The 13,845-nt window shown below is 35.5% G+C and overlaps 1 protein-coding gene across 1 annotated transcript; it reads right to left on the bottom strand.

Annotated features, from left to right (window-relative positions):
- Nucleotides 1–1,876: 1,876 nt before the first annotated feature.
- LOC140890615 (prohibitin-1, mitochondrial-like) lies at nucleotides 1,877–6,390 on the bottom strand. The gene is made up of 6 exons (XM_073298530.1): nucleotides 6,255–6,390; nucleotides 5,722–5,908; nucleotides 3,997–4,113; nucleotides 3,331–3,501; nucleotides 2,672–2,884; nucleotides 1,877–2,362 (listed from the first exon to the last, which is right to left on the bottom strand). Exons 2-6 carry the CDS (start codon nucleotides 5,896–5,898, stop codon nucleotides 2,171–2,173), a joined length of 870 nt encoding a protein of 289 aa, XP_073154631.1. The 5' UTR covers nucleotides 5,899–5,908; nucleotides 6,255–6,390; the 3' UTR covers nucleotides 1,877–2,170.
- Nucleotides 6,391–13,845: the final 7,455 nt, after the last annotated feature.

Genomic DNA, 13,845 nt, shown 5'->3' with positions numbered 1-13,845 from the left:
TACTTTTTGATTGAGCTAATTTTTATTTTATTATAGTGTGTTTAATACGAAGATGTGTAATTCTAAATTTTCTTTTGTTATTAGTTGAATATGCATTAATAGATTTTAATTTGTGAAAATATTTTCTTCTCCCTGAATATCACTAACATATATATGTTGGAAAGGAACTTTAATAGTTTATTATTTTTTTAAAAAATATGGTATATTGAATAAAATTTTATATATATATATATATTTTTTAACACGGATCAGACCGGTTGATTTAGGGGACGAAAGCAGTATAGTATGGCTGCGTTTACTTATGTTGATAGGATTGTGAAGATATAACTTATAATGTGATTATTAAACTAATAGAAATTTTCAGCTGCCCAACCAATGATGCACAACTCGTCCCCGACAACTAAAACCCGGTAGTGGGTTTTAGTGATACGAAATTTTTTTTAAAAAAAAACTAAAACCCGGTAGTGGGTTTTAATGGTTGGGGACGAGTTGGGCAGAAATGGTTGGGCAGCTGAAAATTACTCATTAAACTAATTAGATATGATATATGGATAAATAATAATTTGTTTAGTTTGATTGATTACGATTGCGATTAGAATTGTGATTAAACAATAATTCACAATTTTTCCCTTTAAATGTGATAGAAAAGATTAGAAAGAAGGGTATATTAGGAGTTTTTTTATTTTTTTTTTCATTTATACAAGTCATATATTATTTATCCTTAATGAAATTGAGGATTAAAAATCATGTTCAAATCTAATTATTAACGGGCACTTGAGTTTAGGAATTTTTTAATTTTTTAAGTAAACATGTGATGAATTATTATTAAAAATTTTATCACATAATAATCAGCTCAAAGCAAACGCAACCTATAAAAATGAAGAGGGACAAGACTCGGTTTGGCCAAATCTTCCCCAAATCCAACATTTTGACATCCATAACTTAACGGACTAAGAATTCTTACATGTTAATAATTTTCATTTTCATTTTATTCCAAAATGTCTTGTCCTACTCATTTTGAATATACTCCTGTTATAATTGTAAGATATTGAATAAAGTGGAAAGTTTATTAAATTATCTTATCCACAAAAATTATATAAACATAATTCTATTTTATCGTTGTAAATCATATTTCTAAATTACATGTATTTTTATTTTATTTTTATGAATGGCTAAATTACATGTATCTACTTTGCAGTCGGAACATGAATTGATGATGATCGTGAAGATCCGGAAACACTTATTAGTTATGGACTTATGTAGGTAAAAACCCGAATATATAAGGGGCTAAAGTGAAAACACATACAGGCTCTAGGGTATGAATTGCTATACAAACATGCCACGTGAATTCTTTTACTTGAGAAGTGACATTGTACAATCTTAATTGAGTGTGTTATTTTGATATAAAAAAAAGGAAATGATATAGAAAAATTACAATTTAAATTATTTCAAGCGATTAATTTTTAATATAATATAATATAATATATAACACTGAGTGTATATATATATGAGTATATAACACTATCATTTCCTTTTTTTTATATCAAAATAACACACTCAATATATATATATATAGTTAAATTCATGTAAATGAGACGCTTACATATTTATGAACATCACGTAACCAAATTAAAATTGAAAATACCACATTTTGAAATGAAAGATGTTCTCCCGGCGTCTTCCATCCAAAAGAAATACAATGTCTCGGGATGTAATCGTTTTCCCCAGAGAGTAGCATCGTCAAATGTGCTAAATGAGTGAATTTTGTCACACCTATGCAGCGCATGGGACTCTGCTTGTTGTACGTGGTAAATAAATTGATGAGCAAACTTATTTCAGTGGTAAATTTTAAAGACGAAAAATTATCAGACGATAATTCAATAGTAAAGGCTTGATACCATTTACGCAAATTACCAGTTAGACATGGATATGAACCAAAGAAACGAAGATTAGATGGAGAACAATAATAGGATCCCGAGAGTTTTAGAAGACAGACAGTGAGGCGAAACAGAAGGATATAAGACTGAACTCAAGTTTATTCGTCACCACCAGTTCTTCCACTTTCACAGTATGATAACAGAGAGCTCAAGTCATTCCTAGCTCCAAAAAGACAGACAGATCCGCAAGTTTACCAGGGTGATGAATCTAAGTTTGGTAGCGACAACAAGTTTTATACACTCGGTAATGACTTGTTCAGATCATGAAGGTTCAGGAGCAGCTCATCAGAGTTCAAGTACACCCTATTGGCTGAAGATGCTGCGGTATGTGAAATTTCTTTAGATGCTTCAATTCTTCTAAGCGTTATAAATGCCGGATTGTTGGCAATAGCTTGACCAATCAGCTGGGCACTTGCAGCCTCTCCCTGGTAATTAAGTGAGAAAGTTTTGCAATAATTAAGTTGAATTTTACTGGTTCAGGCAGAAAATAATGACAAACAACAAAGAACGGCATTGCACAACGAAACTCTTTAGCTTGAAATCATGGGATACCATAATGTTTTGAACAAGAAGCAAAATAAACAGATGCGTGTGTTCTTGCATGTGTCTGTGTGTGATTCAGTTTCCTGGAAATGTGATTTTACTGCTGAAAGAAATTAAAGTCTAAAAAACAAAAAATAAATAAACAACAAGTTGTAGGGTTCATAAACTAACATGTGTAGTATTGTTTTTACCTGTGCTCTAATGATAGCACTTTGTTTGTCTTGCTCAGCCTTATCGACAACAAACTTGGCCCTCTCAGCCTCTTGTGCAGCTACTTGTTTAGCTTCAATCGCAGCAGTGAATTCCTTTCCGAAGGTTAGGCTAGTAATGGACACATCATCCAAAGCAATGTTGAAGAAGGCAGCTCTTTCAGTCAATATTTTTCGTATTTCTCTACTAACACTCTGTAACATAAAATTACTCTCAAATTCCAACTCCATTTATCAGAAATTACAAATCATAGCACAAGCTCGATCGCATGTCATGTAAAGTATGATTGGAAAGCATACTGAACTTCTCAAATACTTCACAAAAATCCAACTTTAGCCACAGCACTGACATCAGATCCCAGTCACAAAGTATCTCTACATAAAAATGCACCGAGTTTGCTTCACTCCATATGCTACAACAAAATGTCTTGTGAATGACTTTGTAAATCAGTAACATATTTAAATTGCAACAGGAATTATTAAGAAGTTTGCAAATCTTGATATATTTAAATTCCCACAGAAGATGCATAATGATCAAACAACCGTTTATATACATAAAACCAACAAACCATATAATGCATCCGTTCCCAATTCAAAAGGCAAAAAAAGGTAAAAAAATTCTCGTTGGCCTAGCCACATACCTCTCTCTGGGTGATAAGCTGGCTAGCATTGTATTGGGCAACTACAGCTTTCAGAGTCTCATGGATAATCGAAGGCAGGACCCTCTCATTATAGTTCTCACCAAGGGTGCGATAAATGGTGGGTAACTGGTCCGGCAAAGGACGAGTGAGAACCCGAAGACCAATTTTTACCTGCAATACTCATTTAGATGCCCAGTTAACTAAGAAAAGGTATACTGCAATCCTAATTCATGGTGTGAGAAGAACTCTTTGAAAAGTTTCAGAACAAATTCTTTAAGCTATATTTATCAATTATAGCATTTCAGCCAAAATGACAAACATGAAAGAAGAAGAATTAATTAACTTAGGCCATTACAGTTTTTAACCTCGGAGAAAATCTTCATGAACTCGTAAAATTTAGAAAAACAGGAAATATTTTGTATATCCTATCACCCTGCCTATGAACACATTTCAAACAGCATGTCAGTAGATCTAAAAGAAACTTGCTCTCTTCTGTCCTGACACAATGAGCTTGCACACTGCAAAAGTACAGATACTGCAGGCTTTGCAACCTAGTCTGAAAATGCTGCTTCCACTTCTTTTCTTTCCATCAATGAGGGTTATAATTATGTTATGATTTGTTTAATATGTATGTTTGTGTGGAGAGAGGGAGAGCGAGAGGTTCACCATCTGAAGGTCACGACTGCCTGAAGTGCTCTCCACTCGATGTGGCCGTGCTCGAACATCATAGATGGTTGGCCTTTCAAACCATGGGATTATCAAGTGTGTACCTTCTGGATACACCTGTATCATCATTTCATGCAACATGAAAGAATGCATATTTGAGCTATGGTAACCCGCAGTAAAGGTAAAATCACAGACGCTTTAGTCCATCCAACGACTTTACAACATTATAAACAATAACATAGAAACTAATTTTAGGAATTTTTCGAACAGTTGAATTAAATAATATCCTTCTAATTGATGCATGACAATATAACATGTTGAAAATTGAAATCCCAGTTGCAGTCATTCGCTTTTATTCAAAATGTTTTACCAATTCATCTTGGTAAATATTCAGAAAAGATCATGGTAACTGCATTACAAGATAACCAACAGACACTCATCACACGTAATGAGGTAGTCCATTATGATCCAACTCAGCAAATAAACTTCACACACTTCCATTTTATTTACTGGCTGATAAGCTAATAAAATGTGCATAATATATTGAGCCGGAGTGGATAAACTTAAAAAATCATTAAGTCTCCAGAAACCAAGAAACATGAAGAGATGGAATGTATAACGGTTAGTCAGCCATTGAATAATCACCTGTTATTTGTAAAAATCCCAAGAAAACATTACCTTAAGTTCCGTTGAAAATAATGGACATGAATTTTAAACTATGTTTTTCTCTTAATATAGAATACGGACGATTATTGGCTAAATAATGCATCTTAAGCAGAACTTGTCAATTTCAACATGGTTCTGAGCTCATGGAGAATCTTGACTTCAGATAAATGTAATATAATGAGCAGTCCCTCGAATCAACCCTTTCAAACCTATTTACAGAAAAATTATTAGAAATTTAGTAGCCTAGTGAGCATTAAAGGCATTCTTCTATCATAAATTAATCATAAATTAGTCGATAAACATTTTAGTCACCAATCTCACGGCAGGACAGGCAAGTTGTAAACATACTAGTTAAGCATGTATCACATATTCTCCAGGAGAACGCACGGGAACATTCTCGACCCCAGTAGATTTTATAAAACTGTGATGTCCTAGACCAATATTGAGAAGTAAACTGCATAAAATGTCAGCTCTGTTTTAAATGGGAATTTTGGATTCTCTTACAATTTAGTAGTGAAATTAAAGTTCTTTCAATCTGTGAGAAGCAGTTCTCACAACTTTGATATGCCCAACCAGGCAACCACATATGATGGACTTGAATTGACTGAATGAATGGTGTCTAACTCAAATTCTTCCGTGAAGGCTTCAAGTCAGCATTAGATGCAAGCTTGATGCAGCAAAGCCTAAAGAATGGGGGATGGTGAGCTAGACAAAGAAGGCAAATTGAGGATCTCAACGACAACTGCTACACCTATTTCCAAAGTGCCACAGCTGCACCCTGCCCCACTCACAAACAAGCTCAAGATTGTGCTCAAATCCCATTTAATAAAGCAAAACCCTTTAGCCAATGGCCCTCACCGCGTATATTTGGTTTCTATGGTTAAAACTTTTGAAAAATCGTAAAATAAATATTAAAATAAAAGCTGCAAGTGTCTGAATGTACATTTAGGCAAACCATTATTGCAAATGAACATGGAAATCCCATCTGTGAAAATTAGGCACAGTATCCCACAAATTTTACAGAAATGTAATGTTCAATCCAAACGATCAAGGGCAAACCTTATCTTTAACCCCAATGATACGGTTGAAAACAATGGCACGGTGACCTCCATCAACATTGTAGAGACTGTTTGCCACTCCATAGACGCCAAGCCCCGCAACAACTCCAAATTTGATCAAGGCAGATATCGCACCTCCACCAGGCATCTTTGGAACCTTGACATTGCTAAAATTCATCTTCTGAACCCTGCATTATTTCACGAAAATTCAATAACCTAAAACATCAAATCCCTCGACGGATTAACAACGATGTGATACTCATAAATAGAGATCGATCAATCAGCAAAATGGCTTTGTTTAAAAAAGGCCCGAACAGCATAAAAAAATCAGCTATAAGAACAATCTATTTCCCATAAACCCATCCCTAAACACCACTCTCCCTGAAAAAGAGAGAAAACAAACAAAACAAAAGGTAGGAAAAAAGAGTGAGCACGATCAATTTGAGTTAAAAAAATCGTAGTAAACAAGCAGGTGGAATAAGATCACACCTAAACAGCGAGTAGAAAGAGAAATCGTGACACAAATCTGCTTACCTCGAGAGATCAAATGGAGAAAAGGGTGAAGTAGAATGGAGAAAACCGAAATGAAGAAAGGCGAGATGGGTTTGTAATAGAAAACTTGGACAAGGGGTCAGGGTTTAGGTTTTTTCCCCCTTTTTTTCCCGTTGAGTCACGAGTGTGTTTCAAATTTTCAATGGAATTTCATTTGACATTCCATTATAATAATCTTTTTCTCGAATTTTTTTTTTTAAATGAAATATTACAAGGGAATATATATATATATATATATATAATATACATATAAATTTGTCGTAGACATAACTTTTTAATTATTTTTTTAGACGTATAATTATTTTAAAAATTATTTTATAAAAATGCTCCACATGATACCTAAAAAAATTATAAATATCAAAGACACAAAAAAGCGCTTCAACTTTTATGTGGATATGTAATGATTAAATCTTATATGAGAAGACCTCACATATATAAATTTGTGTGATGAATTAATTCGTCCTATATTTGTAATGAAAAGTAACATTTTTGACAAAATAAGTGAATAATATTTATCATATATTGAGTCAAATAAGATATTTGTTTCAAAAAAAATTAACACCTGAAAGCAGGAGTTTTGTGTAAGACAATTTAACAAGAGGAAATACAACTATACAAGAATCGATAATTAAAAAGAACAAACGGTTGAAACCAAGTTAAGAGACAAATTTAATCATTTTATTGAATCTTGAGAAACTTTGGAAACGTGAAATCATAATCTGAATTCATTTCTGCTGGCGGTCAAGTGGATTAAAGTCCAAAAATTCTGATTTGTGTTCTTATTACTATCTATGAGTTTATTTTATATATTTTATAAAAATGACGAGTTTCAGTGGTTCTTAACTGCGGCAATACTATAGACTCGAAGATGAATAAATCATCAACATCCGGCAAATTATACACGTCATATTGTATTTCTTGGGGGAAATATCCGGTTTAGTTCCTAATGTTTTATCTCTTTTCCGATTTGGTCACTAATATTTCGACGTTCCAGGTTGTTAGGTGGCAAAAAGTAGATGGTTGCTGGGAGAATGATTAAATGCTTCGCATTTAATTCCACGCGTAAAAAAACGCTTATAAATAGGCTGCCTCTTGCTTCATTTTATTTATCTCATTCTTCTCTTCTTTTGTATTAACAAAGAGAGAAGAAAATAAAGAGAAAAAAAAAAGAGTTTTTTTTCGGAGATCTCTTGTGTGAGTTAGAGAAGTATTTCTCAGTAATACTCGGGGTTTGAGTTTGGTGAGATATAGTGTTTTGTATACACTTGTAATATTTCTCCGGTTATAAATATTGCAGCAGTTCCGTGGACGTAGCCTATATTGGGTGAATCACGTAAATCTTTGGTGTTCTTGTTGATTATTTTATTCCAAAATTATTATCGTCATGATCACTCCGGCATAATCCATAACAACTGGTATCAAAGCTGTTACGGTGTCCGGGAGCCTTGGTGAAAATTTTCTTAAAATTCTGAGTATGCTCTGTGGTTGCAGCTTTGTCTGATCTTCCACATCAGAAAAGATTTTTTGAAATTTTATTAAGGCACGTGAAGCGATGGCCGGAAATGACGGATCGGGACCGGGAATCAATAAGTTCGACGGTACAGATTTCACGTTCTGGCGGTTACAAATTAAAGATTATCTGTATAGCAAGAAGCTACATCAACCTCTATCCGGGGTGAAGTCAGAAAAGATGGAGGATGATGAGTCGGAGCTTCTTGACCGACAAGTATTAGGGGTAATACGATTGACCCTAACAAAGAACGTGGCACACAACATAGCGGAGGCAAAAACCACGGAGGAGATGATGTCCATTTTGTCGGACATGTACGAGAAGCCATCAGCAAATAATAAAGTGTTCCTCATGAAAAAGTTATTCAACTTGAAGATGGAGGAAGGTGCTTCGGTGGCAACACACATCAATGAATTCAACACGATTGTTTCCCAGCTAACATCGATTGAAATCAAGTTTGATGATGAGATCCGTGCACTTATTCTTTTGGCGTCTTTACCAAATTTTTGGGAGCCGATGCGGGCAGCGGTTAGCAATTCTGCTGGAAAGGTAAAATTACAATTCAATGATGTCAGAGATCGAATCATTGGTGAAGAAGTTCGCAGGATGGATTCAGGAGAAAAAACATCATCGAGATCTGCCCTAAATCTCGAAAACATAAGTAGGGGCAGGAGTAGCGAAAAAGGTTCTAACCGATGGCGTGGCAGATCCAAATCAAGGAATGGAAAAGACAAAAATACATTCGAAAAGAAATTAAAGTGCTGGAGCTGTGGTGAAACTGGTCACATGAAAAGGGATTGCAGATCACCCAAGAATAATGCAAATGCTGTTACTGAGGATGTACATGATGCCTTAGTACTATCCATGGAAAGCCCGGTTGATTCTTGGGTTATGGATTCAGGAGCTTCATTTCACACCACCGGTGATCGTGAGGTATTCAGTAATTACATTGCTGGTAATTACGGAAAAACTTTCCTAGCAGATGGAAAACCGTTAGAAATAGCTGGTATGGGTGATATCAGTTTGAAAATGTCAAACGGATCCATCTGAAAGCTCAACAAAGTGAGGCATGTACCAAAGTTGACCCGAAATCTAATATCAGTGGGACAGCTCGATGACGAAGGCCATAAAGTAACCTTTGGTGATGGTTCTTGGAAAGTGAGCAAAGGAGTCATGATTATTGCTCGAGGAACGAAAACTGGAACCCTGTACATGACTTCCAGTTGCAGATACATGTTAGCAGCTGTGGATGCTGGAGCTAACTCAAGTCTATGGCATTGTAGACTTGGGCATATGAGTGAGAAAGGAATGAAGATGTTGATATCAAAAGGGAAGCTACCGGAGTTAAAAACTGTCGAACACAAACTCTGTGAAAGTTGTGTTCTTGGAAAGCAGAAAAGGGTGAGCTTTTCGAAAGGCGGTAGAGAACCGAAAGCAGCAAAGTTGTAGCTGGTTCATACTGACGTATGGGGGCCATCTCTTGTGACATCCCTTGGAAGCTCACGATATTATGTCACATTTATCGATGATTCGAGCAGGAAGGTCTGGGTTTATTTTTTGAAAAATAAATCTGATGTTTACGAAACCTTTTAAGAGGTGGAAAGTCATGGTGGAGAATGAGATCAACTTAAAGGTGAAGTGCTTAAGGTCTGATAACGGAGGAGAATATGAAGATATTGAGTTCAAGAAGTATTGTGCACAGAACGAGATCAAGATGGAGAAAACCATTCCTGGTACACCTCAACAGAATGGTGTGGCTGAAAGAATGAACAGAATCCTGAATGAACGTGCCAGGAGCATGAGATTGCACGCTGGACTGCCGAATCATTCTGGGCTGATGCAGTTAATACTGCAGCGTATCTGATCAACAGAGGACCTTCGGTACCACTTGATTGCAGAATACCAGAGGAGGTCTGGAACGACAAAGGAGTAAACCTTTCGTTCTTGAAAGTATTTGGTTGTCTCTCATATGTTCACATCGATTCAGCCAACAGAACGAAACTTGATCCGAAATCTAAGAAATGTTTCTTTATTGGTTATGGAGATAATGAGTTTGGTTATCGGTTCTGGGATGACCAAAATCGAAAGATCGTTCGGATCAGAGACGTCATTTTCAATGAGCAAGTTTTGTACAAGGACAACTCAGACATTCCAACTGGAGATAAATGTCCTGAAGTCCAGAAGTCAAATGAAGTGTCATTGATTGATATTCATGTGAATGAGTCGGAGGATAGTAACAAGAAAGAAGAAACTGCACAAGAAGCTGACCCACAAACTCCGAAAATTGAACTCAGGAGATCTTCTAGAACAATCAGACCACCTCAGAAATACTCCCCTGCACTTCACTATATTTTGCTGACTGATAAAGGTGAACCGGAGACCTTTGAAGAAGCGATGCAAAATGATGATTCAACCAAGTGTGAGATAGCCATGGAAGATGAAATTGATTCACTGTCATCCAATCAGACGTGGAAGTTGACGAAACTTCCGGAAGGCAAGAAGGCATTACACAACAAGTGGGTGTACCGGATCAAAGAAGAAGTTGATGGCATTACACAACAAGTGGATGTACCGGATCAAAGAAGAAGTTGATGGCAGCAAACGGTACAAGGCAAGACTTGTTGTAAAAGGCTTTCAACAAAGAGAAGGCGTTGATTACACCGAGATTTTCTCTCCAGTGGTTAAGTTAACCACTATCAGAACAGTACTTGGACTAGTGGCTAAGGAAAATTTACATCTGGAGCAGTTGGATGTAAAGACGACGTTTCTTCATGGTGACTTGAATGAAGAAATTTATATAAAGCAGCCACAGGGATTTGAAGTACGAGAGAAGGAGAAAATGGTATGCAAACTTCAGAAGAGCTTGTACGATCTCAAACAAGCTCCAAGACAGTGGTACAAGAAGTTTGATGGATTCATGAATAACAACGGTTTCCTGAGGTGCCAGGCGGATCAGTGTTTTTATGTGAAGAAGATTGATGGTTCCTATATCATTCTACTGCTATATGTGGATGACATGTTGATAGCAGGAGCGTGTTTGGAAGAGATTGATAAGCTCAAGAGAGAGTTATCAAAAGAATTTGATATGAAGGATTTGGGAGCTGCAAAACAAATTCTTGGTATGAGGATCTTGAGAGATAGGGTGAACGGAGTCTTAAAGCTATCTCAGACAGATTACGTGAAAAAGGTGCTTAGCAGATTCAACATGGATGAATCTAAACCGATGAGTACTCTTTTGGCTAGTAATTTCAAACTAACCAAAGCCCAATCACCATCGACGGAGCAGGAGCATGCTTATATGAATAAAGTTCCTTATGCCTCTGCTGTCGGAAGCCTCATGTATGCAATGGTGTGCACCAGACCAGACATAGCACATGCAGTGAGAGTTGTGAGAAAGTTTATGAGCAATCCAGGGAAACAACACTGGGAAGCAGTGAACTGGATTCTCAGATATTTGAAAGGTACTATCAGTTCATCTCTGTGCTTCAGGATGACTAATCAGGACTTACAAGGATATGTAGATGCCGACATGGGTGGTGACTTAGACGACAGAAAGAGTACTACTGGATATGTGTTCACATTGGGTGGTACGGCAGTAAGTTGGGTGTCCAAGTTGCAAAAGATTGTTGCACTTTCGACTACTGAAGCTGAGTTTGTTGTTGTGACAGAAGCTAGCAAGGAAATGATATGGTTGAGATCATTCCTTGAGGAATTGGGTCATAAGATTGAGGATAGCACATTACACTGTGACAGTCAGAGTGATATTCGTTTGGCAAAGAATCATGTTTATCATGCTAGGACGAAGCATATACAGGTTCGATACCATTTCATCAGATCGGTTCTGAAAGATGGAATCTTGATGCTTGAAAAGATTTCTGGAAGTAAAAATCCAGCTGATATGTTCACGAAGGCGGTGACCACTGACAAACTGAATTTGTGCTCGATCTCAGTTGGACTACAAGCGTAAAGAGAGGAGACATGAGCTACTACATTGACTGTGTGAAGCCATGATTGAAATCAAGTCTTCAAGTGGGAGAATTGTTAGGTGGCAGAAAGTAGGTAGTTGCTGGGAGAATGATTAAATGCTTCGCATTTAATTCCACTCGTAAAAGAACGCCTATAAATAGGCTGCCTCTTGCTTCATTTTATTTATCCCATTCTTCTCTTCTTTTGTATTAACAAAGAGAGAAGAAAATAAAGACAGAAAAAAAAAGTTTTTTTTCGGAGATCTCTTGTGTGAGTTAGAGAAGTATTTCTCGGTAATACTCGGGATTTGAGTTTGGTGAGATATAGTGTTTTATAAACACTTGTAATATTTCTCCGGTTATAAATATTGCAGCGGCTCCGTGGATGTAGCCTATATTGGGTGAACCACGTAAATCTTTGGTGTTCTTGTTGATTATTTTATTCCAAAATTATTATCGTCATGATCATTCCGGCATAATCCATAACACAGGTTTATTCTAAAAAATTTCAAAATTTTGCCTGAATTGATCATTCCGTCAATTTAATTAAAACCAATGGTAAACATGACAGGGAAAAACTCGGTATAGTCTTTGATGTTTGGCTCTTTCCTCGATTTTGGTCTCAAATATTTTGTCTTCTTGGTTTAGCCTTAAATATTTGCAAATTTTGACTAATTTGGTTCTCCCGTTAATTTAATAGTTAAAACTCCCGATAGACATAACATGTAATAATCACGTCCCTAAAATCCCCATAACTAAAATCACATGCCCTAATTTCCGGTGTAATTCGACCAGGGACGGAATTCTTCTTTCTCGGTACTATGACACTTAGAATTTTGGCTCAAACTTGAGAATGAAACCGACGCTCCTACATACAACTGATCTCTAACTATGGCCTCCACTCTAACATGATAATCACATTTCTTCTTCTTGGATTCTGACATTTATAATGTAGAAATTGAATCTAGGGTTTTTTTTTAAAAAAATAAAGTCATTTTTTCTAGATATGAGTTGTCATTTGATTGAATTTTCTGTTCTTGTTCATTTATTATATATATTTTTACCTTGCCATTGAGCTTTTCAGAATTAGGGTTTCAATTTCGTAAATCAAGTTTTTTTATAATTTTTTTATGAAAAAATTGATAAATAAATTAAATAAAAATTTGTAACTGACGACATCTCGTAACAAGGAAAAGCGGTGTTGAAGCAGACTCAAAACTCGGGGAATCATCGCTCATGCCTTGAGAGGTACTTGGCAAAGGGCAAAGGCGCTCATGTCCATTAAAGTTCTCTTCTTTCATTTTTTTTCTAGGTACAATATAATTTTCGATTAATTCCACAATATTGTGAGTTTTAATTATTAAGCAGTAAATTAATCACATAATGTTCAAAATCTGTGACTGTTGAGGTGCAATAATTATCTCTGTTTGAAAGAGCGATCGAACTATGGTGTTTGGGCTGCTGTGCGGTTTAAAAGATTTGAGTTGCACCATTACCACCAGTCAGGGGCGGATCTAGAAATTTTATTAAGGGAGGGCAGTCGGTCAGACAAAATATCATATATATATATATATATATATATATATATAATCATCACATAACAAACGTTAAATATAATGTTCTCATTTAAATAATATTTTAGATTTCAAATTTTACTTACAATTTAACCCTAAGACTTGACACTTTCTCAAAATAATTAATCATATTCGGAAACTAATATATATATATATATATATATATATATATATATCAGTATAATTAATGAATATTTGTAATAATTTTTTCAGTAAAAAATTATCTCTTCACTGCAGTTGTCGCGACTCGTAAATTAAAAGCCAAACTTACAAGTTCTTAAGCTGACACTTCTTGCTTCAACAATTTTTTTTAGGTTTAAAAAACTTAAAACTCATTTATGTTTAGGTTTTAAACTTAATGATTGAGCTTCAATTTTTTAAAGACTATGAACCACAAATTTTTGGGTCACTTTGCACACATTAAACGATGAAGATTAAATTAAAATTTTTGACCCTCTTTTATATTTTTGTATTTGGTTCCTAATTTATTTTCATAAAATATAATTTCTGCTGTGCAGTTTAAA

The sequence above is a fragment of the Henckelia pumila genome, chromosome 3, assembly GCF_033568475.1.
Source record: "Henckelia pumila isolate YLH828 chromosome 3, ASM3356847v2, whole genome shotgun sequence".
Taxonomy (NCBI): domain Eukaryota; kingdom Viridiplantae; phylum Streptophyta; class Magnoliopsida; order Lamiales; family Gesneriaceae; genus Henckelia; species Henckelia pumila.
The sequence above is the reverse complement of the archived record's forward strand: the minus strand, read 5'-3'. Positions and strand labels throughout refer to the sequence as shown.

What these genes read in the sequence shown, in the direction of transcription:
- LOC140890615 (XM_073298530.1), bottom strand. Translation starts at nt 5,898, where the DNA reads ATGAATTTTAGCAATGTCAAGGTTCCAAAGATGCCTGGTGGAGGTGCG. An exon ending in GCAGTCGTGACCTTCAGATG is followed by an intron (nt 3,502 to 3,996) that starts GTGAACCTCTCG and finishes TGAGTATTGCAG; the next exon opens with GTAAAAATTGGTCTTCGGGT. An exon ending in AGCTTATCACCCAGAGAGAG is followed by an intron (nt 2,885 to 3,330) that starts GTATGTGGCTAG and finishes TTTATGTTACAG; the next exon opens with AGTGTTAGTAGAGAAATACG.